The 27,880-nt window shown below is 42.7% G+C and overlaps 1 protein-coding gene across 1 annotated transcript; it reads right to left on the bottom strand.

Moving 5' to 3' along the window:
• Window positions 1–668: 668 nt before the first annotated feature.
• Window positions 669–27,880, bottom strand: EIF4EBP2 (eukaryotic translation initiation factor 4E binding protein 2). Its single transcript, XM_027530953.1, has 3 exons — window positions 27,418–27,880; window positions 8,151–8,336; window positions 669–7,186 (listed from the first exon to the last, which is right to left on the bottom strand). Exons 1-3 carry the CDS (start codon window positions 27,560–27,562, stop codon window positions 7,155–7,157), a joined length of 363 nt encoding a protein of 120 aa, XP_027386754.1. The 5' UTR covers window positions 27,563–27,880; the 3' UTR covers window positions 669–7,154.

Genomic DNA, 27,880 nt, shown 5'->3' with positions numbered 1-27,880 from the left:
GTTAAGTGGTTTCCATAATTACACCTGAGCTCCACAACCACCTCAGTCCCAACTAATCTTAACCCTATTTTAGAGAAGGAAACCAAAGCTTAGAGACTGAGAATCCTGTTGGAGAGAATTTGGCTGCTATTAAGCAGCAGAGCAGGAATGCAAGCCTATCTTACTCCAAAGCCTGAGCTCTGAACTTCCCTGCTGTTTTGTTCTGTGACCTTCTGTTGACATCTGAGACATGAAAGGACAGGACTCTTGCTCTCAACACTAATATGTGGGCCTCACTGGATTAATAATAGCAAGGAATGTGATGCTCACGCAGCACAGTGTAGTTTCGTTTAAGACATCAGCTATGATGGATTTCTAACAAGTGCTCCTGAGGGGCAGAGGCAGCCCTCACCAGGAAAGCTGTGGTCTGGGCTCCCTGCAGACCCAATGAAGGGCCTTCTCGGGTGCATCTGGCCCCAGCATGTACGTGTTCACTTCCAAGCTCCCTGGGGAAGGGTCACATCACCTGACACATACAGGGCCAGACACACAAAGAAGTGCTTTGTAAATGAAGGAACTGACATGTGAAGTGGCCAACTGCCTTTGCACATCTTCCTTATCAGCCAAGATGCCCAAAATGTGTCAACAGGATTTTACCTGAAATTTAAAAAAACAATTAAAACACCAAGTTGATACTCAAGATCTTTATTGATTCAACTGTAACAGCAACCGTTGGTGAAAATTTAATTTTTTCCATAATTTCCAAACACTTGCTGGTTTGTAAGGACAGTTAGGAAAATCAGAAACAAAAACTTAACCATGGAGTCACACAGGGCTGCCTCAGGATTACACGGTGCCCTCTGCTCTCCATCCACGACAGTGAGATGGACAGAGGGGAAAGGGGACACCCACATCAAGGGAGACAAAGGGAAGACCAAGGAAAGTACTGGCAGTCTCCACTTTTCCACTCAGAATGGATGGAACTGGGCCACTGGTGGCACAAAGACAGGGAAGGGCATTTCAATATATAAAGTATTTTAAAGATGCTTAAAATGGACACCCGAATATGTGGGTGTCGATTTACCCCTGGGTAGCAGAGGATCTCCTCACCCAGGTGAGAAGAGATGGGTTCCATCTCCAGGTGAAGGAAAGGCACTGGCTCACAGTCTTCAGGGACTGAAACAGACACCAGGAGCAGGACGCCTCACCACACAGCTCACTCCTCAGCTCTAGTGTTCCTTCCTCACTCTCCTGGTTTCAAGTAAAAATGACCCTTGGCCTGGGCTTGGTTTTTTTTTTAAAGATTAAGATGGGAGAGGAAAAGGGCACACTGCAGGCAAGAAGAGATACTCCGCTAGATTCACGCAATCTCAGATGTCCAGAAATTTTGGTTTTAAGCACTGGCAAGAGCTCCCTTTGGAAATTTCAATGTGGCCAAATTTCAAGCATTGCAGCATCTCTCTGCCAGCCTCCCACTCGTTGAAAGGTGGCAGAGTGAAAGTTTAAATACCCCAAGAATGTGTTTCATCTCAGTACTATTTTCCATTCAGGATCCAGGCAGTACGGTCTGCCAGGGCTGCAGGCAGAAGCAAAGAGACACCACAGATCATCTGAAAAGGGACTTTAAAGACTTCTCCTAAATCTAAGCTTTGCCAAAAGGTAACAATTTCCAGGCCCATCCAGAGAAAGAAATGTCAATTCCGCAGGGTGGGAAAGGTGACATGAACTGACTGTATCATTCCTGAGACTGCAGTCAGAAATGTCATGAGCTAGGCTCAGGGGAACTCCAATTCTCAGCTGGGAAAACATGACTACAACAAGAAATGTGCCTGGGGTATAAGCATTCTAAATAATTGTGACCCAGCTGCCTCAAGATCTGATGTCATCTTTTATTTATAGCTGGGAGGTAAAGAAGTTGGTGGTGGTAGGGGTACCACTGTATGGTCACTATGCCCCCTGTGAAGTCCAGACAGAAACTGCCCTCCCAAGTAAACACTGCTTCTTTAAAACAGACACTAACCCCTCCTAGATGCCATGCATAGGTAAGAGATTGGGTTTCGCAGATTAATAAATAGCTGCCCGTGTGCATATAGTCCAGAGACATGCTAAGACGGGTAAGTTCTGACCCAGAGAGACAAGCACTGGCTCTCCTGTCTGGAGGGGAATATAAGGGGCTGAGGGCCGTGGCTTCAAACAGCCAAGATACTGATACCCCATAAAGTCTCCAAGATGAAAACGGAAAAGGACTGTTTCTGGAATATTGCTGCCAATACAATAAGCACCTTACACCAGGTGCCTTGATGCAAAGCAGGCACTGGCTGAGCGACAGCCTCTGGGGTAAAGCCCATACATCTAGCAGGAAATGTCTGAACTGGGAAGTTGAGGTCTGAGAGATGCAAAGAGCTGGTAACCCAGACAGCAAAAATAAAGACCATCTATTTTGACTCCACCTTAAAATCAGAAGTAAAAAAATTCGTTTGAAGGTGCTTTAAAGACAAGTTCCTTACTTCTAGAAGTACCTTTTCTTCTTTTTTTTAAATAGCTGCCTTAGCAGCATTGCTTTTTATTCAAGTATACTCTAAAGCAAGCAGGGCTATAGATAAGAAAATGCTGGGAAGTGTCAGAGTGTAAATCTAAAGAATTTGCACCCTTAAGATGTCTGAAACCCCCAAAAACTTGGCATCGGTGCCAGGGACACAGAACAGACATTCACTAAAAATGTGCTAAACTGACGAGCTTCATCAAAGCTTCTCTCAAGGGTGAAGACAGGATTGGTTCTTTTTAAGAACCTGTTTCCATTAGGAAGCCCAGGGTGAGGCAGGTGTGCAGAGTTAACTTTTACTGGATGTAAAGATCAAGCACAGATAGCTCTTATTCCCAGAGGTCCCCCCCATTTACTGAGGTGGTTTTTTGGGTGGGAGACCTGACCCAAGTCTGCTTTAGCTGGCGTGGTTTGAGAGAGCAGGTGCCAAGCATCAACTGGGGGGGACCTGGCTTCTGGATACTATCAGCTTTGTTACTCTGGATCTGAATGGTTAGCTATTCTTCAGCCCAGTAACCCACCACCTAATTCATGTTTGCTCCCTTTGTTTGACAACCCCGACTGATCCATTCGAATGGCTCAACGAGAAGGCTCCAATGCCCTTTGTCAATTCCTGGCTAAAGGAGAAAGCGAGCCAGCAGTATTGTCTTTTAGAGGTATCAAGTCAAGGACTGAAGCATCCTTGGGCCACTGGTAGTGTACAACAGGACAGTGTACAAATGCTACCCTGGAAATGGCCATTTCTTGCCAACTCTCTCAAAACTGGCAGATGGTTATGGACAGTCCATTTTTCATCTGTTTGTTGATGTATATGTTAGAGAACTATTCTCAGCAACACCACTTCTCTCAGTATACCATCTAGTTTAAACATAGCCCTTCTTGCTGATCTAGTTTCACCCTCTGTTGGGGGAGGGGTCATATTAAGGTATATCCACAAATTCTTTGACACTGCTCCATTCATTAGGTGGGGTGTAACCCCAGTTCCCTTGAGTGTAGCTGGGCTTAGTGGCTTGCTTCTAAGGAAAGAGATAGGAAGGTGTGGTGATTTGCTTTCGAAGACTGACATAAAAGGCACTGCAGATTCCTCCTTGCTCTCTCTGGGATCGTGTACTCAGGCAAAGCCAACTGCCATGCTGTAAGGACACTCGCGCTGCCCTAGACAGACCCACACAGGGAGAAACTGAGGCATCTTGCTCACAAAGAGAGCCCAGAAGTGGATTCTCAAGGCCCAAGTGACTGGAGACCCTGCTGAAGTCTTGATTGCAACTTCCTATGGTGCCAATACCACCATGCTAAGCTGCTTCCCAGGTCCTAACCACAGAAACTGACAGATAATGTTTGCTCTAAAAGAGATTTTAAGTTTGGGGATAACCTGTTAAATAGCAACAGATAACAAGGATGAAGGATAAAACCCTTGGCTTGGAAGCCTAATAGCTAGAAGCCGGCTTCTCTACACTATGCTTTAGAGAACACAGTAGCTATTTACACAGGATACGAGAGAGTGGTGAACTCAAGTCACCACACTATGAAGGAGGTAGAACCATGACAATGCACATCTCCTGCTGGAATTTGGAGGGAAGAGGTCATCTCATTAAGATGGATTGTCCCCAGAAGTACAGACACATGGTTTTCTCCTAAGGAGAAAAGTACAAATAATTAGTAAGATTTTAAGAATCATCTCACTCAAATGATACCCTAAGGGTGCTCCGAAAAGGCCCAGATAGATTATTCATTAGGGCTTCAACTGTTAGATGATTCCTTCCAAACACTCAGGAGGCTTCCCAGGTGGCTCACTGGTAAAGAATCCACCTGCTAATGCAGAAGACGCAAGTGACGTGGGTTCAATCCCTGGGTCGGGAAGATCCCCTGGAGTGGGAAATGGCAACCCTCTCCAGTACTCTTGCCTGGGAAATCCCATGGATAGGTGAGTCTGGTGGGGTCACAAAGAGTCAGACATAACTGAGCTACTGAGCACATAAACACACCCAGGAGTAAACCACCTACTAGATTCTGGATTGCCCTGAAAAATGATTCTATGAGGCATGGCACAAAGGTTTCATCTGTTCAAAGTTCATCTACTGCCTTGTGAGATTATCTTTAAAACGCCGATTTATGGAGGCCAAAGTAAATCTAGTGGCCTTCAGGAAAGAACTGCACCAAGCACTATGGAGATCCTTACAGAGATGCCTACAGGATGGGCAGCTGCTATATTATACAGCTGATGCTCCCAAGACATACTAGAAATACAGCCTCTGATTAGGAGGCCAAGTGCAGACTCCTCGAGATAGCAACAAAGGGGATCATACCGTCTTTAGACTACTCAAGCTGGTGTTTTAATTTCCCACTATTCAGTGAGGGAACCGAGTTTTCACGTGCAGCAGTAAAGACCCAACAGGGCACGCACTCTGCTCACTGACAGAACGATTACTCGCTGTAGTGGAGTCACATTCCAGATGATGTGGAGAAAGCAAGCTTCATTCCCAAAGAATCAAGCTCCCAGGGGACAAGCTCCCAGGGGACAACGAAGTCCTGTGCAAGCTTGTCATGCAAATTACCAACACACCTTAAGTTTTTCCAAGAGTAAGTATAGTGAAATTTGGAGTTTAATAAAAATCAGAACAGAGATACATTAAAAAAGCAGTAAGAAATATTTTTCTGGTCAATTCTTGAGACTGAAAGCATCTCCAAAACCGTGGAGATCCAGCTTATTCCTGAGACATCAACCATCACAAAAGATTTCACTCTTTAAACAATTCACATTTTGTAGCAGAAAACAGAACAAAGTTCCACAGACATCCTTAGTCTCTTCTAAATGTATTCGCAAACAGGGGCTTCTCAGAGTTCAAAAGAAAAACAGCTTTCCATCTTAGCCAGTTGGCCTGGTACTCTCACCCTGGTATCTCGCCTCTTAAAAAGATGGTTCGGAGCACCAAATCCAACCAGAAATTCCTAGACACCAGTGGCTATTTTACTTGTCTTTCCGTGAGAGGAGTCACTCTTCCAGGATTCCCATGCCAGTCAACAGTCAGGACCATGGGGTGGGGAACGAAGCAGCACAGCATAAAGGGAGAGAATGAGGCTACCATGAACAACCCAGGGAAGGCAGAATGGTCCAGTCTCACAGTCCACCCACTACGAACTCCAAACATGCACAGCCAACACTAGAGCAAGAGGAACAAGTTCATAAGGGACCGGGGGAGACAAGGGCTGGTGACATGGAACAGCAGACTCACCAAGGAACAGTTCTCACCTTCCTAACACCGGAAGATGTATAATTAAAAAGTTGCTGTTCAAAATTGTACTGAAAACATATCTAAAAATAGGTCTGTACTCATCTTAAAAATAAAAGGTCACTCCTCAGATAAGAGGAGTGACAGATCTTATCAGATACCACAGGTGAGGTATCCTGGATGTACATTTGAAAAATGGCCTGGCAGAGAAAAGGGAAGGAGGCAGGGAAAGACAGGGGAATTCAGAGTACGTTGGGAAGGGTAAGAACGGAAGGAACACGTTTTTAAGCCCATGCTTATCTATCTCAGCAGCCAAACAAAGCAGGTCCACAAAGGAAAAAAGTGTAGTTCTTTGCTAAGAACACTCTCAAAGTCAACTTTAAACTAAAAAATCGGAGACAATAAATATCACAATGCTCACTGGACTGAGAAACAATGACTACTGGGCCTGGGTAGGGTACTCAAAAGTTTCAGCGTCTTCCGAGGTCATTCTTGGGTACCATCCTGCAGAGTATACCGTTAGGCCTTATCCAATGTGCTTCTGTCCCATGGAAGGGACCTGCTCGGGAGCAGGAGAAACCACCTGGATAGCTCAGGGTACAAAAGGACCACAGGCAACAGGATGCAGTCATGGAGGGATGGGAGAAGCGGGGCAACGAACAACTGGTGACACAGGACTCCCTTCTGACGTAGAATTAGAAAGTGTCTGCACAACTGTGCAAAGTAAAGGAACAGGAAGATGAACTATAGTACGAAAGACAGAATACACTCCTCCCAGAGGAAGGAGGGGAAGTGGACCTCAAAACAGTGCCCCAGGGTAATGCTACTCGAGTTGTACAAACTGTGTACTATCCCCAAGGACAAACACCGCAAAGTAAAAAGGAAAGCAGCTCTCTTCCTGTTTACCATTTCCCTCCAGTGGTTTTCAAGACCCCCAAACCCAGGCTCTTGCAAGACTGAAACCTGGGCAAGACAGTGAGGAGAGAGAATAAGAACAGGAATGATGCTGAACCCATCAAACCTCTGTATCACTTCCCCAGACTCCCCAGCCAGTCAGTTATTAGTAGGTTGATAATGGATTTGGGATTAAAAAAAATGGGGGGCGGGGAGGGGAACCAGAGTTTAACTGTTTTCCTCTATGGGCTGCTTAGTTCTACAGAAATATGTCAAGAGTCTTCAATCTAACTGTCTAACTGGGAGGGGAACAGGAAACAGGGAGAAGAAATGGTCAGATGCAGCTCATCTTTGCATCCTTTGGCACAAGGGGAAGGAGGAGGGGAAGGAGACAGCAACGGGGATTGCTGGTACTGCCTCTTCTGTCTTTGCATCGATGATCCTATCAGCCGAATCAAGTACACACATGTATCAGTGTTGCTGCTTTTCTTCTGATCCTCAAAGGACAATCAGATGTCCATCTCAAACTGAGCATCATCCCCTGGTTAGAATGAAGAAAAGGAAAAGTTGGGCACAAAATGGAAGAGCAAAACAATTTTAACTAAGATTCCCTCTGCACAAGAGTCAAAACAGAATTCAAACTGCCCCATTCTCTGTAGCCTCGAAACAACTATTCTGCTCTGCCTTGGCTGGTCTTTTTAATCTGGGGGGCAACAAAAGAGTGGCAGTCACATCACCCACGGGCAGGAGCCAATTATGGGAAAGGATACAAGTGAAAACTACCCAAGTTTTACTCTCCTTTGTCCGAGGTTGACCAAACAGGAGCTTGTAGAGAGCTCTTGGCCATTTATCAAGTCAGCACACTCTTCTGGAAGCTCTGAATTTTTAGCCCTGCTCGGAATGACACTCTGTCCATCAAAAACTCCTTTGGAATTTGACAAAGTAGAAAGTTGGCTCATGTACAGGGGCCATGGAGTGCAGCCCAAGGTGTGCTTCAGGAGCTGGCCATTTCCAGACATGGATAGGACTTATTATTAATGGTCAACGTGTGTGTGAGTGTGTGGGGCGGGGGAGGGGGTGTGTGTGTACTGAAATAGGCTGTCCTGAAAATGGGGTGAAAATGGTTTTCTCTACACCACAAAAAAGACATTCTCTTTATAAGAAGCAAGGTCTATTTCCAAGGGTGATGGAAATGGGAGTGATTAGATTCTGCTGTGTGTGTGTGTGTTATCCCTAGTCCAACAAAGTCCAGGTTCAAGAAGTCATCTTTGGGATTTACCATTGCCTGATTTTGGATTCTCCCTCACCCTACCCCTCTCCTAGATTAGATTTGGCTATGGTTTAGAACTCGGGTTTCCAGAACATCTCAGTAAGTCTTGGTGAGGGTAGTGGGGGAACCTCAGAGATGTATGACTGAACATCAGTTATAACTGAAGCATCAACATTTTTCAGACTGACTCGAATCCCAGGGCTATCTCTTGGTCCCTAACACCAGCTTCTCTTACCAACTGCATGCTTCCTGTCATGATTGTTCAAGTTGTTCAAATTGTTTACTTCTACTTTGGAGTCTTCAATTAAGGTGCCGGGGCTGGTGACTCCTGGGATATTGGGCAGATGGCAGGGTGGGGTCTGAGCCATAGGAGAGTTGCGACGATCCAACAAAAACTTTCGATCATAAATGATTCGAGTTCCTGGAAAACAGGGTTTAAAGAAGATGGAAGTTTTATATCTTGTTTCAAATATAATTTTATACCAATGAAAGTAGAAAGTTACCTTCCCTTTCTTTGCTTGAAAAATAAGGACTAGTAACAGTTCAAAAAGGCAGCTGAAATTATGAAGAATGAATCATTCTGGAGAGCAGAAAACTTAGGTCGTTTGAATTATTTAGGATGGAAAGTTTTCTAATACAGATTTTACAACTTTTTACCACCTTAAACAGGGAACAATCCAACCCTTTCTCGGTGAATCAGGGTGAGTATGAAATTCATTTATTATGCTATGTTGTGACCTAGGAAGTCTCAGGGCCTATTCAGCTGATGATCTGTACTCTCCTTAGACCGAACAGGATTCAGATAGCCAAGGCTGTGCTCGTGGCCCTCCCCACCAGTTTCCTTGTCTCCTCCCTCATTGTTTGGCTAAGAACCATCTTTTTTCCATGTCTTAAGTCAGTTTGGCTGCCATAATCAAATACCACACATGGAACTGGGTGTCTTATACAGAAATGTATTTCCTCACAGTTCCTGAAATTTCCAAGACAAAGACACCAGTTTAGTGGGTCTCTGCTGAGCGCTCTCTTCCAGACGTGTTGACACCTTCCCACCGTGTCCTCTCACGAGGGAGAGGGAAGCAAGTGTCTCTTCTGCTGGGGCATTAATCCCACTGTGAGAGCCCCACCCTCAGGACTTCACCTGAACCTAATTACCTCCCAAGGCCCCAGTCCTTGGAGAAGGAAATGGCAACCCACTCCGGTGTTGCTGCCTGGAGAATCCTATAGACAGAGAAGCCTGGTGGGCTACAGTCCATGGGATCACAAAGAGTCGGACATGACTGAAACGACTTAGCAAGCAAGCCCCACTTCTAAATATCACTTTGTGGGGGTCTGTGTGTCAATATATGAATGGGGAGAGCACAAGTCAATCTACAGTACATGCTTTACACTCATTCTAACTTAATGTGTCTAATCTGTGGGGTTTGGAAATTGGTGATCTGATTTCAACGCTATGTAAAATAAGAGCAAACAGGCTGGGAAGGAGCCTGATGGTTTTCCAATGATCTAAGGGAAGGAGCTTCAGTGGATGGATTTTGTTCTGTCACCAGCGCCCTCCCCCCAACCTTTTATTCATGGCTAGGTTTCAGAAGGGTGAGATTTTTGCTGTGAGATGTTCTTACTAACATTCATGTTGCAAGTCAGAACAAGACTATTCTCACTTCTGTAGTATACTAAACTCAGAAACTCTTGGGGTGAAGTGGTGAAAAAAGAGCACAGGATAAAAGCAAGCTTTCTATTTCTAAATTATAGATCAGCAACAATACCAACATTAGAGCACTGTAAATGAACCAAGTAGAAAACAAGTTAATAGAGAGTCAACCTAAACATGTCGGGTGTAACAGGACGTTTGACAAACTCCTATTACTGTGCAGAGGCAATAAAAATATTTTTTACTGCCTTGAGATATAATTCACATACAATTCAAAGTGTGTAATTCAATAGATTTTAGTATACTCCTGGAATGGTGCAACCATCCCCACAGTCTTTTTTTTTTTTTTTTTTGCTTTTGACTGCAACACATTGACTTGTGGGATCTTAGTTTCTCAAGCAGAAACTGAACCCAGGCCACAGCAGTGAAAAAGCCAAATGTAACCACTGGACCACTAGGGAATTCCCACCACAATCTACCTTAGAACACTGTCATCCTCTCCAAAAGATAACCCATATACATTCAGCAGCCCCTCCCCACTTTCCTCCACCCTCGGCAGCCTAGGCAACCATGAATCTGTTCTCTGTCTCCACAGATCTGCCGATTCTAGGCATTTCATATAGGTGCAACTATGTAGTATGTGACCTTTCGTATGGCTCCTTTCACTTGCATGTTTTTAAGATTCATTCATGTTTGGCGTTTATCAGTACAGCTGATCCTTGAACAATGCAAGTTAGCACTTTTTCAATTGTAAGTACTACAGCACTATACAGTCAGTGTTGGCTGAATCCATGGATGCCGAGGGCCAATGATAAGTAACATGTGGATTAACCCCCATGTTGTTTTAAGGATCAATTGTACTTAATTTATGTTTATTGACAAATAATGTTCTGTATGTATTAATGTATATCACATTTTATCAATCTGTCCCTTGATGGACATCTGGGTTTTTTCCATTTTGAGTAATGCTGCTGTAAACACTCATGCACAAGTGTTTGTGTGAACTCCTGGGTACGTAAGACAGACTTGCTGGATTATATGGCTTACCTTTTGAGGAACCACCAGGCTTGTTTTCCCAAGTGGTGGCACCATTTGCCATTCCCATCAGCAGTATATAAGGGTTCCAGTTTATATACATTGTAGCCAACACTTTCCTTTTTTATTTTTCACTTTTCCTTTTGGCCCTTCCCCAGGGCATACAGGATCTTAGTTCCCCAAACAGGTATGAAACCCCAGCCCTCAGCAGTGAGAGCATGGAGTCCTAAGCACTGGTCTGTCAGGGAATTCCCTTTTTATCTTTTTTATTACAGCCATCCGAGTGGGTGTGAAGTGGTATCTCATGGTGTTTTAATTTGCATTTCCTTGATAGCTAAAAGTGCTGAGCATCTTTTCATATATACCTATTGGCCATTCCAACAAATATCTTCTTTGGAGAAATGTCTTTAGCCCATTTTTTAAAGGGTTGTCTTTTTACCACTACACTGTACAAGTTCTTTATATATTATGAATACAAACTTTTTAAAAAAAATTTTTATTTTATATTGGAGTATAGCTGATTAACAATGTTGTGTTAGTTTTGGGTGTACAACAAAATGATTCAGTTACATATATACATGTATAAAAGCTTCATATTCATAGATGCTTCGGAAATATTTTCTCCTGTGAGGTGCCTTTTAAATTTTTTTTCAAAATTTTAAATTTTAATAAAGTCCAATTTGTGTCTTTTTCTTTGGTTGCTTGTGATTTTGGTGTTATATCTAAGAAACTTGCCTAACCAAGGTCACAAAGATTTGTGCCTATGTTTTCTTCTAAGAGTTTTACAGCACTTCAGTTCAGTTCACTTGCTCAGTTGTGTCCAACTCTTTGTGACCCCATGAATTGCAGCACGCCAGGCCTCCCTGTCCATCACCAACTCCCGTAGTTCACTCAAACTCACGTCTAGAGTCGGTGATGCCATCCAGCCATCTCATCCTCTGTCGTCCCCTTCTCCTCTTGCCCTCAATCCCTCCCAGCATCAGAGTCTTTTCCAATGAGTCAACTCTTTGCATGAGGTGGCCAAAGTACTGGAGTTTCATCTTCAGCATCATTCCTTCCAAAGAACACCCAGGGCTGATCTCCTTCAGAATGGACTGGTTGGATCTCCTTGCAGTCCAAGGGACTCTGAAGAGTCTTCTCCAACACCACAGTTCAAAAGCATCAATTCTTCTGCGCTCAGCTTTCTTCACACTCCAACTCTCACATCCATACATGACCACTGGAAAAACCACAGCCTTGACTAGACAGACCTTTGTTGGCAAAGTAATGTCTCTGCTTTTCAATATGCTATCCAGGTTTGTCATAACTTTCCTTCCAAGGAGTAAGCGTCTTTTAATTTCATGGCTGCAGTCACCATCTGCAGTGATTCTGGAGCCCCCAAAAATAAAGTCTGACACTGTTTCCCCATCTATTTCCCATGAAGTGGTGGGACCAGATGCCATGATCTTCGTTTTCTGAATGTTGAGCCTTAAGCCAACTTTTTCACTCTCCTCTTTCATTTTCATCAAGAGGCTTTTTAGTTCCTCTTCACTTTCTGCCATAAGGGTGGTATCATCTGCATATCTGAGGTTATTGATATTTCTCCCGGCAATCTTGATTCCAGCTTGTGTTTCTTCCAGTCCAGCGTTTCTCATGATGTACTCTGCATATAAGTTAAATAAGCAGGGTGATAATATATAGCCTTGACGTACTCCTTTTCCTATTTGGAACCAGTCTGTTGTTCCATGTCCAGTTCTAACTGTTGCTTCCTGACCTGCATACAGGTTTCTCAAGAGGCAGGTCAGGTGGTCTGGTATTCCCATCTCTTGAAGAATTTTCCACAGTTTATTGTGATCCACACAGTCAAAGGCTTTGGCATAGTCAATAAAGCAGAAATAGATGTTTTTCTGGAACTCTCTTGCTTTTTCCATGATCCAGCAGATGTTGACAATTTGATCTAGTGCTCACATTTAGGTCCTGGAGTCATGGGGTCCAACTCTGGTTTTTGTGTGTGGACATCCAGTTGCACCATCATGATTTGTTGAAAAGACTATTATTGAATATTTCCCCATTTAAATGTCTTAGTATCCTTGTCAAAGATCAACTGGCTATAATTGTGAGGGTTTATTTCTGGGCTTCCATTGATCGATGTGTATCCTTATGACAGTAATACACTCTCTAGATCTGTAACAACTTTTGAAACCAGGTGAGTCTCCTAACATTGTTTTTTTTCTTCAAGATTGCTTGAGATTATTTTAAGTCTCTTATTAAAGTTCCATATATGCATCTTAGGGTCAGCCTGTAAACTTCTGCAAAGAAGACAGTGGGAATTTTGATGGGGACTGTGCTTTGAATAAATTTGGGGAGTAGTACCATCTTAACAATATTGAGTCTTCCAATCCATAAACATGGATGGTCTATTTACACAGACATTTATAGATAAATGTCTATCTTTATTTCAAGAATGTTATACAGTTTCCATAGTATAAGTTTCATGCTTTTTTGGATTAAATTTATACCTATGTATTTTATTATTTTTATGCTATTGTAAGTGGAATTATTTTATTTCATTTTTGGATTGTTCATTGAAAGATACAAACACAACTGGGTTTTGTATACCAATCTTGTATTCTGAAGCTTTACTAAACTCAATTAATTTTAACAGTTTTTTAGTGAATTTTTAAGTTACATTTGGTTTTAAATGGACACACAAAATAAACAATTCAGAAGAGCCATTCTAAAGAATTACAACTTTAATGATGCTGTTAATGTTCTCAAATATGGCCAGGTAAAATATGGATACAAAACCACAGTATTTCATGTGTTTGAATTTTAGATCACTGGAAGCTAAAAAAATTGCTGCAGATATATGGCAGAAAAAAGGAATCAACCCGTCGGTGACTAAGGATTCTATGGTGTAATTCAAAAGCATTTAATATTCAAAAAACCAAAACTATCAAAAGAAAAACATTACATCAAAGGAAACTATTAGCAAGGTGAAAAGGCAGCCTTCAGAATGGGAGAAAATAATAGCAAATGAAGCAACTGACAAACAACTAATCTCAAAAATATACAAGCAACTCCTACAGCTCAACTCCAGAAAAATAAATGACCCAATCAAAAAATGGGCCAAAGAACTAAATAGACATTTCTCCAAAGAAGACATACAGATGGCTAATAAACACATGAAAAGATGCTCAACATCACTCATTATCAGAGAAATGCAAATCAAAACCACTATGAGGTACCATTTCACGCCAGTCAGAATGGCTGCGATCCAAAAGTCTACAAGCAATAAATGCTGGAGAGGGTGTGGAGAAAAGGGAACCCTCTTACACTGTTGGTGGGAATGCAAACTAGCACAGCCACTATGGAGAACAGTGTGGAGATTCCTTAAAAAACTGGAAATAGAACTGCCTTATGATCCAGCAATCCCACTGCTGGGCATACACACTAAGGAAACCAGAAGGGAAAGAGACACGTGTACCCCAATGTTCATCACAGCACTGTTTATAATAGCCAGGACATGGAAGCAACCTAGATGTCCATCAGCAGATGAATAGATAAGAAAGCTGTGGTACATATACACAATGGAGTATTACTCAGCCATTAAAAAGAATACATTTGAATTAGTTCTAATGAGGTGGATGAAACTGGAGCCTATTATACAGAGTGAAGTAAGCCAGAAAGAAAAACACCAATACAGTATACTAACGCATATATATGGAATTTAGAAAGATGGTAACAATAACCCTGTGTACGAGACAGCAAAAGAGACACCGATGTATAGAACAGTCTTATGGACTCTGTTGGAGAGGGAAAGGGTGGGAAGATTTGGGAGAATGGCATTGAAACATGTATAATATCATGTATGAAACGAGCTGCCAGTCCAGGTTCGATGCACGATACTGGATGCTTAGGGCTGGTGCACTGGGACGACCCAGAGAGATGGTATGGGGAGGGAGGAGGGAGGAGGGTTCAGGATGGGGAACACATGTATACCTGTGGCGGATCCATTTCAATATATTTGGCAAAACTAATACAATATTGTAAAGTTTTCAAAAATAAAATTAAAACAAAAAAAAATAAAAGAAAAACATTAAGACTTGACTATAAATAAAATGCCAGGAAAAAACCCTTTTTTGTCCTTTTTTGATACCGTGTTTACTGTGAAATTATATAAATTCCAAGACAATTTAAAAACCTAAAATATTCAGGGTCTCTTAAAAATGTGCATGCATAGACACATCTTATGAAGCAAGAACTTCCAGTAATTCAATTTCAACTGCCAGTCACATTTATGCTAGCCCAATTCAACGTCAACCCACGCATCCATAACTAGAGAAAAGTTAACTGTAAATCTCTAACAGAAAGGCAGACACACCAGGGAAGCAGAGGCAGGACAGGTAGATAGTATAATGTAATATGCTGCTGCTGCTTAGTTGCTTCAGTCGAGTCCGACTCTGTGCGATCCTATGGACTGCACTGCAGCCTGCCACGCTCCTCCATCCTTGGGATTCTTCGGGCAAGAACCCTGGAGTGGGTTGCCATGCCCTCCTCCAGAGGATCTTCCCCACCCAAGGATCGAACCCAGTCTCCTGCATTGCAGGCAGATTCTTTACTGCCGAGCCACCAGGGAAGCCCCATAATCTCATATGGTGGAGAGCTAAAACTGACAGACTGAGACACAGAGGTTTAACTAATTTATAGAGTTTTAAAGGTAACTACCCAGGGCTTCCCTGGTGGCTCAGTGGTAAAGGATCCACCTGCCAATGCAGGAAAGGTCGGTTCCATCTCCGATCTGGAAAGACCCCTCATGCTGCAGACCAACCAATCTCACATGCCACAAGTACTGAGCCTGTGCTCTAGAGCCCAGGAACCACAGCTGAGCCCACACGCGTCAACTCCTGAAGCCTGAGTGCCCCAGCGCCCACGCTCCACGACAAGAGAAACCACTGCAAGAAGAAGCCACACACCACAACCAGAGCGCGGCCCCCACCTGCTGCACCTGGAGGAAAGCCTGCACAGCAACGGAGACCTGGCACAGCCAAAATAGATAAATAATAAATACATACTAAGAATAAATAAATAAAGGTAACTACTCAGAAGAACCAAAAACAATAAAACAATTTACAAGGAAATACGAAGTACAGAAAGTAATGAAAGTGTCCCGTATCCCTCATTTTCATAACAGGGAATCAACAGTATCCTCTAATGTTAAGAAATCAAGAAATTGTGGTATAAATATATATTATTTATAGCAACAGTGGCTAACCAGTAAAATCACTACAAACAGAAACTGTTAGAAGCAGCAGTCTATTGGCATTTTACTTTGCATTTTAGGTGCTTCTGTTCAGTTTTCCTTTTTCTACTTTGTTTTTAAAACATGCATATTTTAGTCTTCATGTTTGGATTTCAAAACAAATAGGTATCTTTAGATCTAGGTTAACATTAGATATCTATACACATTCTTCATTCCTTGGTGACCAGTTATTTGGATAAATCTAGTACCCTGACCTAGAACTTTCTAAATGCCGACATTACTAGGAAAACATGAAGAGTAAAACTGAGTCTTTTTGATGGAGAACAGAGAGTAAGGAGAAAAAGCTTCTACTTTTTGATCTAAAAATTAGTGATTTTCAAATGGCAAGGAAAAAGAGGCAAATAAATGAGATCCAAAATTATGCTTGCCAAGATGGTTTAGTACAGAAAAAAGGTCATTCAAGTCTAAGGGCCTCTTTCAACACCAAGTAGCTTAAACGATAATCAATCCATAATTAAGCTATATACATCCAAGAAATTGTATAACCTGATACAAAACTGCCTAGACAAAGTTCCCTGTAACATGGTTAACTGACAAGGGCAGTAGTTACTGTACTTTCGCAGAGCCCAGACCATAAAGTTGTTTAAGGCTGTTTCCAGAATTAGAATTAAGCAGCCACTCATGCAAATAAACATCTTAGAATAAGAAACAGAAAGTAACTTGCCCACATTGAACAGGTGGTGACAAAACCCTCCAAGAAGGCTGAGATTAACCTACGCCTTCCCAACAATATCCCAGGCAAGAAGGGAGTGTGTGGAGTCAAACAGGGCTTCCCTCAAGGGACTTTCGTCATCAAAGAAGAAAATTGTTTCTCATAAAACCGTAGTGGACTCCCTGCTATGATCATTAGGCCAGAACTGAGTCAGATGCCCACCATCCCAGACACTAGGGAAGCCATAGCGTAGCCAGGGTGTATTTTATGGGGCTTGGCACCCTACTACTTTTAAAATAATGAGGAAATCTGGGGTAGCATGAAAGAAGAGAGAACAGCTATTGGGCTGGAAACCAATAGTGCCAGTCACATCCATATTTAAATCCTCATTTTCCATAGTAGAAAACTGTTAGTACCCAAAACTGAGAAATAGCATTAAATCATGTTATTCAGAAATCCAGAGGTAAATGCTAGAAGAAATAGCTGAAAGAGTTTAAAATGGTTTCTCCAGGAATGGAACTAGAAACGAGATGGGACGTTAAGACTGTTGCTTTTTGTTATTACCCTAATAATACTATATGCAGAGTACATCATGAGAAACGCTGGGCTGGATGAAGCACAAGCTGGAATCAAGATTGCCGGGAGAAATATCAATAACCTCAGATATGCAGATGATACCACCCTTATGGCAGAAAGTGAAGAACTAAAGAGCCTCTTGATGAAAGTCAAAGAAGAGAGTGAAAAAGTTGGCTTAAAGCTCAACATTCAGAAAACTAAGATCATGGCATCCAGTCCCATGGCAAACAGATGGGGAAACAGTGCAAACAGTTTATTTTGGGGGGCTCCAAAATCACTGCAGATGGTGATTGCAGCCATGAAATTAAAAGACGCTTCCTCCTTGGAAGCAAAGCTATGACCAACGTAGACAGCATATTAAAAAGCAGAGACATTACTTTGCCAACAAAGGTCTGTCTAGTCAAGGCTATGGTTTTTCCAGTGGTCATGTATGGATATGAGAGTTGGACTATGAAGTGCTGAAGAATTGATGCTTTTGAACTGTGGTGCTGGAGAAGACTCTTGAGAGTCCCTTGGACTGCAAGGAGGTCCAACCAGTCCATCCTAAAGGAAATCAGTCCTGAATATTCATTGGAAGGACTGATGTTGAAGGTGAAACTCCAATACTTTGGCCACCTGATGCAAACAACTGACTCACTGGAAAAGACCCTGATGCTGGGAAAGACTGAAGGCATGAGGAGAAGGGGACGATAGAGGGTGAGATGGTTGGATGGCATCACCAACTCAATGGACACGAGTTTGAGTAAACTTTGGGAGTTGGTGATGGACAGGGAGGCCTGGCGTGCTGCAGTCCATGGGGTCGCAAAGAGTCAGACACGACTGAGCGACTGAACTGAACTGAACTAACAATACTATATGACTTTTAAAGTTTACTTTCATAGGTAGAAAAACAACAGGGTGACTGCATGAATACTGAAGGCATTTTGCTAAGTCAAACAAGTCAGTCACAAAAGACAAGTATCTTTTGATCCCATGTATATGAGGTACCTGGACTAGTCAAATTCACAGAAAGTAGAATGATGCTTGCCAGTGGCTAGAGGTAAGCAAGTAATAAGGAGTTATTGTCTAATGAGTATAAAGTTTCAGTTTGGGAAGATGAAAAAAGTCCTGGAGATGGATGGTGGTGACAGTTGCACAACAATGTGAATGTACTTAGTGCCATGGAACTGCATACTTAAACCCGGTTAAAATGGCAAATTTTACGTCATTTACACATAAGAAATATACATGATTTCAGACTTCTAGCCTCCAGAAATACAAGAAAATAAATTTGTTTAAAGCATCCCCACACACAATTATCTTTTTAATAGCAAGAGACAGTGTTTTAGAAGTAAAAAGCAAACCCCATTATAAGCAATTGGGGACAGTGAGTGACTCAAAAAAGTATTTGTAAGTATTTATATATATATATATGTATATATATATATGTAAAAAAATATATGTGTGTGTGTGTGTGTGTGTGTGTGTGTATATAAAACAGACTGACACTAAAGCCATGAGGAAATCTAGAAATTTAAAAAACAAAGCACTTGGCAAATAACCTCAGTATTCCATTAGGAATTTTTAACGTCCTCCATCTATGCCACATATAAAGGCTTACCAAGAGATCAGAAACAGACACAAGATGAACAAGCAGCATAAGAGCATATGTGCTAAGTCTCTCAGCCATGCCCAACTCCCCACAACCCCATGGACTGTAGCATGCCAGGCTCCCTTGTCCCAGGGATTCTCCAGGCAATAATACTGGAGTAGATTGCCATTTCCTTCTCCGAACAAGCCAACAAGTGTTTCCAATACACTCAGAAAGGTAGTCTACCTCTTTCCCTCTCCCCCCACCTCCATCCCAATAGTAAGAAGAGAACATAAGAAGTGAAAAATGCAGAAAGGACTTACAAAGAAAGTGGTTTTCTCTGTTTTTTATTCTACCAGCTTAGGAGGGTGATTAACAAGGTCTGTGTTTCACTATATTAGAGAACATTTTAAATGCATTTCAGTTTTAAAATCTGTTCTTCATAGAGGCTCTGGATGGAACAGACTCCTAAAAGCTCTATGCCAGATAACCCAGAGGAGGGTAAAAGGTGCTTGACCCATTATCCTCCAGGGAGGCTGAGAGTGGTCAAATCACGTTCAGTGTATACAATCATCAAATCTCTAAAGGGCTAATAAAACCAAGAGAGGGACAAATTTTACATCAGCAAAAGGCACAATTAAAGCCAGAGGATATTATAACTTGCTTGACCCAGTATCCTCCAGGGAGGCTGAGAGTGGTCAAATCACGTTCAGTGTGTACAATCATCAAATCTCTAAAGTGCTAATAAAACCAAGAGAGGGGCAATTTTTACATCAGCAAAAGGCACAATTAGAGCCAAAGGATATTATAACTTAGTATGGTTAAATAATTATGGCAAATGGAAGACATCCAAGGTTTGTGAAAAGTCAATTCTACTGTTCTTTGAGTAACTCCAATTCTCATAACCAGGAGCAAAGATTTCCAAGACATTAATGTCAAAGGATGGCTCCCTACCCAATCACACAGGACTCTGCCAGAGTAGAACACACACCCACCCAGGCTGAAAGGGAAGTTGATAATGACTATGCTCCTATTCAGAAGGTTCTGTGTTAGAAGAGGCCTTAGACAGCATCTGCTGGAAGCCTGTCATTTTACACACGGAGAAAACAACATCTAAAGAAAGATCACACAGTGAGTGACACAGGAGTCAAGAGACCAACACAAATAAGCAAGGCAGTCTAAGCAAGTCTGCCTTTCTTGAGTCTGGCCAAAAAATGATTTGAAACAAATGACTTTTTTAGTTAGTACCAGGTAAAAAGTGGTATACAAACCACAAATTAATCTCAAATGCCAACTGATTTTAAGACTATCAAAGTACTTCAAATATGTCCACGTCTGTTTGGGTTTGAATACTTGTCTTGAAATAAATCTTCTTCCCAAGAACTACCTGGTTCTGGTTCCAGGAAAATGCTGGTTGGATGCGCCCGATTGTTGACAGCATCCTGGATCAATTCTTTGGATTAGATTTCACACATTTTGTGGTTCAGCCTCTGTAATGCTAATAATTAATGAGGGCTCACTGCTTTGGTATGGGGAGAGCACTCAGATTCAAGCCTGGGCTTCATTCCCACTTCTTGTTTTCCTCCTAGTTCACTCCTCTTAGGCACTTAAAAAAATAAAAATAAAAACAATGCAAAATACATACCTACCAATCTCTTCTACTTACAGTAAGGAACCTGAACTCATCAATAAACTTCATAAGTAGGCAAAAGCCTACTGAACATCACCGGTCTAGGTCACTTTATTTATGTGCTGCCTCTTCATTATGGTTCGAGGAACTTATCAGACCAGAGAGTGGTTTCATTTCAGTGTAAAAGAAGCCCAACTCTAACATAAACATTCGCTGGTGATGAGATGAGCACCTCTCTGAGGCCCAAAGAATTAATTACAACATCTTAAAAATGAATCACAAGCCTAGCAAACTTTTGATAGGTACCTCTTAGAACGGACTTCCCAGGTGGCGCAGTGGAAAAGCATCCACCTGCCATGCAGGTGACATGGGTTTGATCCCTGGGTCAGGAAGATCCCATGGAGTAGGAAATGGCAAGCCACTCCGGTATTCTTGCCCGGCAAATCCCATGGATAGGAGCCTGGACTTAGAACCTAGGGAGCAATCAATGGTCTATCTTCACCAGTCCTCACCTGCTATAAACATCAGGCTATTTCTTTAAAAAATTAAAATTGAATGATACTAAAACCAAAGATGCCACAAGAAGAATCGACAAGTATCTCTTAGGAATATAGATGCAAAAATCCTCAACCAAATATTAGCAAACAGAATTCAGCAACATACAAAAAGGATTATATACCACAATCAATGGTACGTACTCCAGGAATGAGAGGCTGGTACAACATCTGAAAATAATTAACATGATACATCATAGCAACAGACTAAAAAACAAAAATCATAGGATCATTCCAAAAGACACACGAAAAAACTGTCTTTGATAAAATCCAACACCCTTTCATAATAAAAATAATCAACAGACTAGGAATAATAGGGAACTTCCTGAACCTGACAAGGAGCATCTATGAAAAACCACAGCTACCATTTTACCTAATGATAAAAGACTGGAGGTTTCCCCCTAATACCGAGCACAGGTCAATGGTATCTGTTCTCATTCTCTTGCCATGTTTGTTCAACACTGTACTGAAGCTTCCAGTTCTAGCCAGGGCAATTAGGCAAGAAAACAAACCAAAAAAGTACCTAGATCAATGAGGAAGAAGTAAAACTATCTTTATGCATAGACGACTGTGGTCTTGTATATAGACAATACCAAGGAATCTATAAAAATTGTATTTTCCAGTTACTGATTGTTTATCAAGCATTTTACTTTTTAAAATGACCCAGTGACATGAACAGCTTTAGTTCATCAGGGCATTTGTCCTCAAGATCTAAAAGACCATTTATTTAGACACAAATACTCACAAATTTCTGAGCTTTTGGCTTCAAACTGTCGCCTTTGAACCAGGTGAAAAAGGCCTTTAAAAACTAGTCATATATCACATAAATCAAAGCAGGATCCTCTATGACCCACCTCCAGGGTAACAGAAATAAAAACAAAAGTAAACAAGTGGAACCTGATTAAACCTAAAAGCTTTTGCACAGCAAAGGAAACTATAAGCAAGGTGAAAAGACAACCCTCAGAATGGGAGAAAATAATAGCAAATGAAACTACTGACAAAGGATTAATTTCCAAAATATACAGGCAGTTCATACAACTCAATGCCAGAAAACAAACAACTCAATCAGAAAGTGGGGGAAAGACCTAAACAGACATTTCTCCAAAGAAGACTTAAAGATGGCTAACAAACACATGAAAAAATGCTCAACATCGCTGATTATTAGAGAAATGCAAATCAAAACCACAATGAGATAACACCTCACACTGGTCAGAATGGCCATCATCAAGAAGTCTACAAACAATACATGCTGGAGAAAAGGGAACGCTCTTGCACTGTTGGTGGGAATGTAAATAGATACAGCCACTATGGAAGACGGTATAGAGACTCCTTAAAAAACTAGGAATAAAACCACCATATGACCCAGCAATCCCACTCCCAGGCATGTACCTGAGGAAACCAAAATTGAAAAAGACACATGTATCCCATTGTTCACTGAAGCACTAGTTACAATAGCCAGAACATGGAGGCAACCTAGATGTTCATCAACAGATGAATGGATAAAGAAGTTGTGGTACATACACACAATGGAAACATTACTCAGCCATAAAAAGGAACCCATTTGAGTCAGTTCTGATGAGGTGGATGAACCTAGAACCTATTATACAGAGTGATGAACTCCGGGAGTTGGTGATGGACAGGGAGGCCTGGCGTGCTGCGATTCATGGGGTCGCAAAAAGTTGGACACGACTGAGCGACTGAACTGAACTGAACTGACGTAAGTCAGAAAGAGAAATACCATATTCTAACGCACATACATGGAATCTAGAAAAATGGTACTGAAGAATTTTTCAGGGCAGCAATGGAGAAACAGACAGAGAGAATAGACTTATGGTCATGTCGAGAGGGGAGGAGAGGGTGAGATGTATGGAAAGAGCAACGGGAAAACTTACATTACCATATGTAAAATAGATAGCCCACAGGAATTTGCTGTATGGCTCAGGAAACTCAAACAGGGGCTCTGTATCAACCTAGAGGGGTGGGATGGGGCGGGAGATGGGAGGGAGCTTCAAAAGGGAGGGGATATATGTATACCTATGGCTGATTCATGTTGAGGTTTGACAGAAAACAACAAAATTCTGTAAAGCAATTATCCTTCAATTGCTCTCTTCCTTCCAACCAGGTGAACTAGTTTTCCCATGTTAACTTTACCCTGTCTGATCAGCAAATCTTATTTTTTTTTTCATCACATCACAGCCTTTACTGCTGACTGGCAGTGAAGAATCTCCGATATTCACTACTGTAGCTATTTGAGTTCCCAAAATTCTTTCGGCTGATTCCATATAAAAATAGAAAATCTGACATTCCTTAGTTATTGATTACGACATGTCCATATACCAAAATATTTTTTGTCCATACAAATCCATGAAGCCTGAATTTTACTCGATAGAATATCAAAAAAATTGAAAGGACATGATCTGCAACTTTTTACACACACGTACGTAGTCAAGCCTACAGTTGTCTCCAAACCATGCAAGACCCCTCCCATAAAATCATGAACCCAACACAAATGTGCACCCAACACAAAACTAAGCTACATCTTCTGGTACATACTTTGGTGGCTGACGAATATGAGACTAAAGCCAAATCTCCTCTGGAATGACAATACATGTTAATTTTTGTTCCTCTGAGGTAAATAAATGCCATCTTCCTTGAACACAAGGCAAAGTGACTGAACAACTTTCAACGTGTTTTTCATGCAGTTCTTACATGTAATCATGAAGTCCTTCAGTTAATAACTGAAACTACAGAGCCAAACAAGTACATTTGCTGGTTCAGAAATATTTGACTAGAATAAACTCAGGTCACTGTATTAGAAATTTTTCTAACAATGAGAAACTGGCCTTCCTTCCCCATATCTACAGAGCTCTATTCACTTCTCCCAACAAAGGAACTAGATTAACACTCAGGACTCTCCCCAAATACTCTTACTTTATTATGGCTCACACCAAGTGGATTCTTTTCCCTTTTTCCTGTCTTCTCCTTTATCCCCAGACCCTTCTAATGGCCTTCAGGGAACCAACCAATCAGAGCAGCTCTTCAGCTGGCAGAGAGGATGCGCAAGGGTGTGAACAAGATTTCAGACTAACAGTTCCCCTCTGGCACTCTTGTTACGGCAACAGCATACTTTTCCACAGCTGAGGAGGATGTTTGGCAGAAAAGTAAGGCAAAAAGAAAGGCTCAAAGAGGTCTCTTTGTTCATTCCCCAGAGCACAACCACTCTCAACAAGGAGACAGTTCAAAACTCATTTAAGAAAGTAAATAAATAATAAGGTAGCAAAAAGCATCACATTATCTGGCATTGCAGAGATAGAAGAGTCTTCTTAAATGTTTGCAAACTTCCTTTCCTAGGAAAATGTGCATCTTAAGACAGCAGAGGAAAAACCTGGAATAGGAATCAGGACACTAAGTTTGAGACTACCAACTGACATTAATTAGCTGTATGACACTAACAAGTTACTTAATTTCTCTCAATTATAGAAGGAAAGCATTAGGTCCCTTCCAGCTAACCAGACTGTTACAAAAGTGAAGCAGACTATAACAACTTAACCTTTCATTGAGGCTAGAAGCAGCTTCTCAAAGGATGAACCAAATGTCATCCCTATTCCTCCAGAGGCAGATAAAACAAAACAAAATAAAAACCCAAGGGCGTTTTGTTTTGAATTTGGTCAAAAATTTTGTTCTTCCTTAATAATGAGAAAAAGGTACACTTCTAAAAATATGGGAAATATAAGAGGTTACAGAAAGTTTTCATTTCATTTCCCAACTCTCATTTTCCAACCACAGAAGGCAATTTTAAGAAATCTTTTCAAGGGTAAGTTGTATCCTCTGTGGGGAGATGGCAAGTTCATTATGTTGTCAACGTCTCTGCCCAGTCTGATCATACAGGGCCTTCAGCACATCAACAGTTATCTGGACTGCTCTGACCTGTGTATGACACTCTAGTAGCTTGAGACAGGAAATTCTAATCCCCTTCCTTCCTACTAAATAGAGATTTCCAATACAAGCTTACTGTCACTTTCTAAATGTTTTCAAGTCTGAAACATGTAACTTAGCACTTGACTCTACAAGTTTTTCATTTCAGAACTAAAAAGCTTTTCTACCCACCAAGATTTTAAGACCACTCAGAGTGAAGACTGAATTTCCTACTTCTGTCTGTGGTTCCCTTTTGTGCAAAGCACTGCCCTGGACCCACAAAACTCACTGAAGATACCTAACCACATCAATTTAGGTGCCTAAAGGTGACCAAATAACAACCATGATTCAGGGAAAGAAAATTACATAGAAGAGAGGGAAATGTGAACAAATCATCAGAAAACTGGAAATTTTCCAAAGAGGGGGGAATTAAATCAGTAAGTACTGTATATCTAGGTGGCGCTGAGGTAATTGCTATAAAACGGTGTTTAAATCCAACCGCAACAGTGCTGTATCTTATAAACATATTAGGTAAGCCTTTGTGTTAAAAATTTAGAGATGACAATGTGCTCTACTAATAAATAACAGCTCTGTATAATAGATGAGCTAAGATGTAAGTATTTAAATCTGCAATTAAAAAGCAGAAACCATCTGGAGACAGGGTAAATGATATTTGAGAAAGTAGCTGAGAACTATGTATGTAGGGAGGAAGGATAAATGATTCAGTATTTCGGGCAGAATCTTTCCCAACACTGTAGGAACGAATTCAGACTATCAGATAGGCACACTTAAAGACTATGCCCTTACTTTAAAAGCATAGAAGCTTGGGTGTTTGAAATATGCCTAAAGGTGCCCTTGCAGTTTTTCCCTCAGAGGAATAATGATTAATATACAGCTAAAAGTTTAGTTCCTTCCGCGAATAAGTAATTATCTGCTACTATGACATTGGTTCTAAACTGCTGGAAGCACAGGCATTACAGAATTCACAAGGAATTCTGGAAGAAGTTATAAATTTCTTTCCATCACCTCAGAAAACAATATCCATTTCTTAAAAGCTGTCAGTTCAAGTTCAAGACAACCTATGGAGACCAGATCCTGGTTTGCCAAATCTTTCACGATTAAAAGCCAAGAAGATTTCAGCATGCTCAGAGGCTGGCCTTGACCAGATGAGGTCAGGAGGGAGGTTTCTCCAATGAGGTAAGCCACCTCACTAGAAACTCCACTGTTCCACAAAGCTACAACCTCCTTAAGCCCAGTTCTCCACATATATCAATGAACGTCTCCTGCCTGGATCATTTAACTTATTCCAAGGCAGCCACGCCACCCCCAGTCGCCTGGGTGGATTCCTCTGTAGAGCTCTCGCCGAGATTTTTTATTCCTTGTTGGCAAGATCTTCTTTCTCTACCGTCTTGATATTGTGCAACGATTAAAAAATGGCCCAGGCCTAACAGCAAGGGATTGGCTGGAGCACAACTGGTGAGCCCAGCCCACAGGAACCAAGCTAGCAATCCCGTAGACAGCAAGGGCTGCCAGCAAAGTCCCAACCCTCTAGCCAGAGGCCACCATCAAAAAGCTAAGTAACCAAGTTAAAAATGAAGCACCATCCCCTTCATGAGGTCCCTCAAGATCGCTCTCCAGTCTTCTCCCTCTGGAGAAAAGCCTAGTCGGGGGACAGGCAACCTTTGAGCTCCCTTTTCCCGTGACCAATTAATTCCACGCTCTTCACCTCTACCCCAGTGTTCTTCCTTGTAAACAGTGTTGGTCGCACTTTGAAAAGCAGTGCTCTGGGACCCGGCTCTGCACGGCCCCTTCCCCCGGATGAAGCAGTCCCGCCGGGGAGGGTACCGTCTTCCACCAACCTCCACAGGCGTCGCCGCCAAAACTCTACCCTCAAGGCTGCCAGCGCTCCTTTCCCTGGGCTATTACTTGAGCATGATTTTATCACTCCTCCGCCAGCCTGGGGACTCCCCCCACCCGTGGGGCCTCGTCCAGCAAAGTAAACAATGCTGTCAAAGCAGGATAACACTGGGCGAGGCTTCCAAACTCCGCATTCCAGCCTCCCCCCTCCTGGAGTTCTAGAAGCAGCAAAACAAGTCATCGCAGGGTCCCAGGAGCAAACTACTCTCCCCAACTTCCTTTCTAAAAGGCTGGGAGACAGCTCCAAGATCAAGCTTCAATGTGCACAAAGACACTATATGTGGCAGAGGGAATGAGAAGCGAATGCAAAGCCAACTGTAGACAAATTTGCCCTGGAGTACGAGGGCGGGGGAAGGAGAAAACTGGGTCCAGTGCTTAAACCTGCCACGAAGCGGGAACAGGGGCTTTTTCTTCACAAGAGGAGAGCCAGCCACGTTCCCAGAGTGGGCACGCGCTGAATAGAGTTGCAGGAGATAGAGAACGCGAAGTTAAGGTTCTCGAAAGCAGTCTCAAGGGGATTTCGGGGGAAGCCCCAAGAAAGGGGCTTTGGTGGAGCCGGGGTGGCCCGAGCGGCCCAGAGTGGATACGCCCTGAGTTAAAGGACCGTGGCGGGAAACTGCCGGGACACCGCGGAGGTTAGCGCGGGCGCGCTCGGGTGCCGGGAGAGGGCTCGGGTGAGGGCCGCGGGGGCGCCGACGCTCACCTCCCGGTGTGGTGGAGAAGAGCGTCCCCCCGGGCGTGGTGCAATAGTCATGAGGTAGCTGCGCGGCGTCGCTGATGGGCACGGTGCGGGTGGGGATGGCGCGGCTCTGGCTGGGCTGGTGGCCGCTGCCGGCGGACGAGGACATGGCTCTGGGCGCGGGCTCTCGGGCTTTGTCCGGCGGGCGGGCAGGCGGGCGGCGGCGGCGGCTGAGGGCCCGGGCTGCTCCAGCTGCTCAGGCGGGCTGAAGGGCGGGCGGGGCTAGGCGCGCTCCGCTCGCTCTGCGCTCGCTTCCTCTTGCTCCCTCGTCCCGCTCCGCTCCCGCCGCCGCCCTCTCAGCCGCCGCCGCCGCCGCCGCCCTATCCTCCGGCCTCCGCCAGCAGCCTCAGCAGCAGGAGCAGCGGCAGCAGCGGCGACGACGACGACGACCGGAAGCGGGCGAAGGCGGGAGCCAGAGGGAGGTCGG

This window comes from Bos indicus x Bos taurus, chromosome 28 (genome assembly GCF_003369695.1).
Source record: "Bos indicus x Bos taurus breed Angus x Brahman F1 hybrid chromosome 28, Bos_hybrid_MaternalHap_v2.0, whole genome shotgun sequence".
NCBI lineage: Eukaryota > Metazoa > Chordata > Mammalia > Artiodactyla > Bovidae > Bos > Bos indicus x Bos taurus.
Note: the sequence above shows the minus strand (reverse complement) of the source record. Positions and strands in the feature narration are given on the sequence as shown.

Excerpts from the sequence above, each read along its gene's own strand:
- EIF4EBP2 (XM_027530953.1), bottom strand. The coding sequence starts at position 27,562 with ATGTCCTCGTCCGCCGGCAGCGGCCACCAGCCCAGCCAGAGCCGCGCC. Across the intron at positions 8,337-27,417 it reads CTTCTCCACCACACCGGGAG|GAACTCGAATCATTTATGAT; the intron begins GTGAGCGTCGGC and ends CCTGTTTTCCAG. Across the intron at positions 7,187-8,150 it reads TGACAGGAAGCATGCAGTTG|GGGATGATGCTCAGTTTGAG; the intron begins GTAAGAGAAGCT and ends CATTCTAACCAG.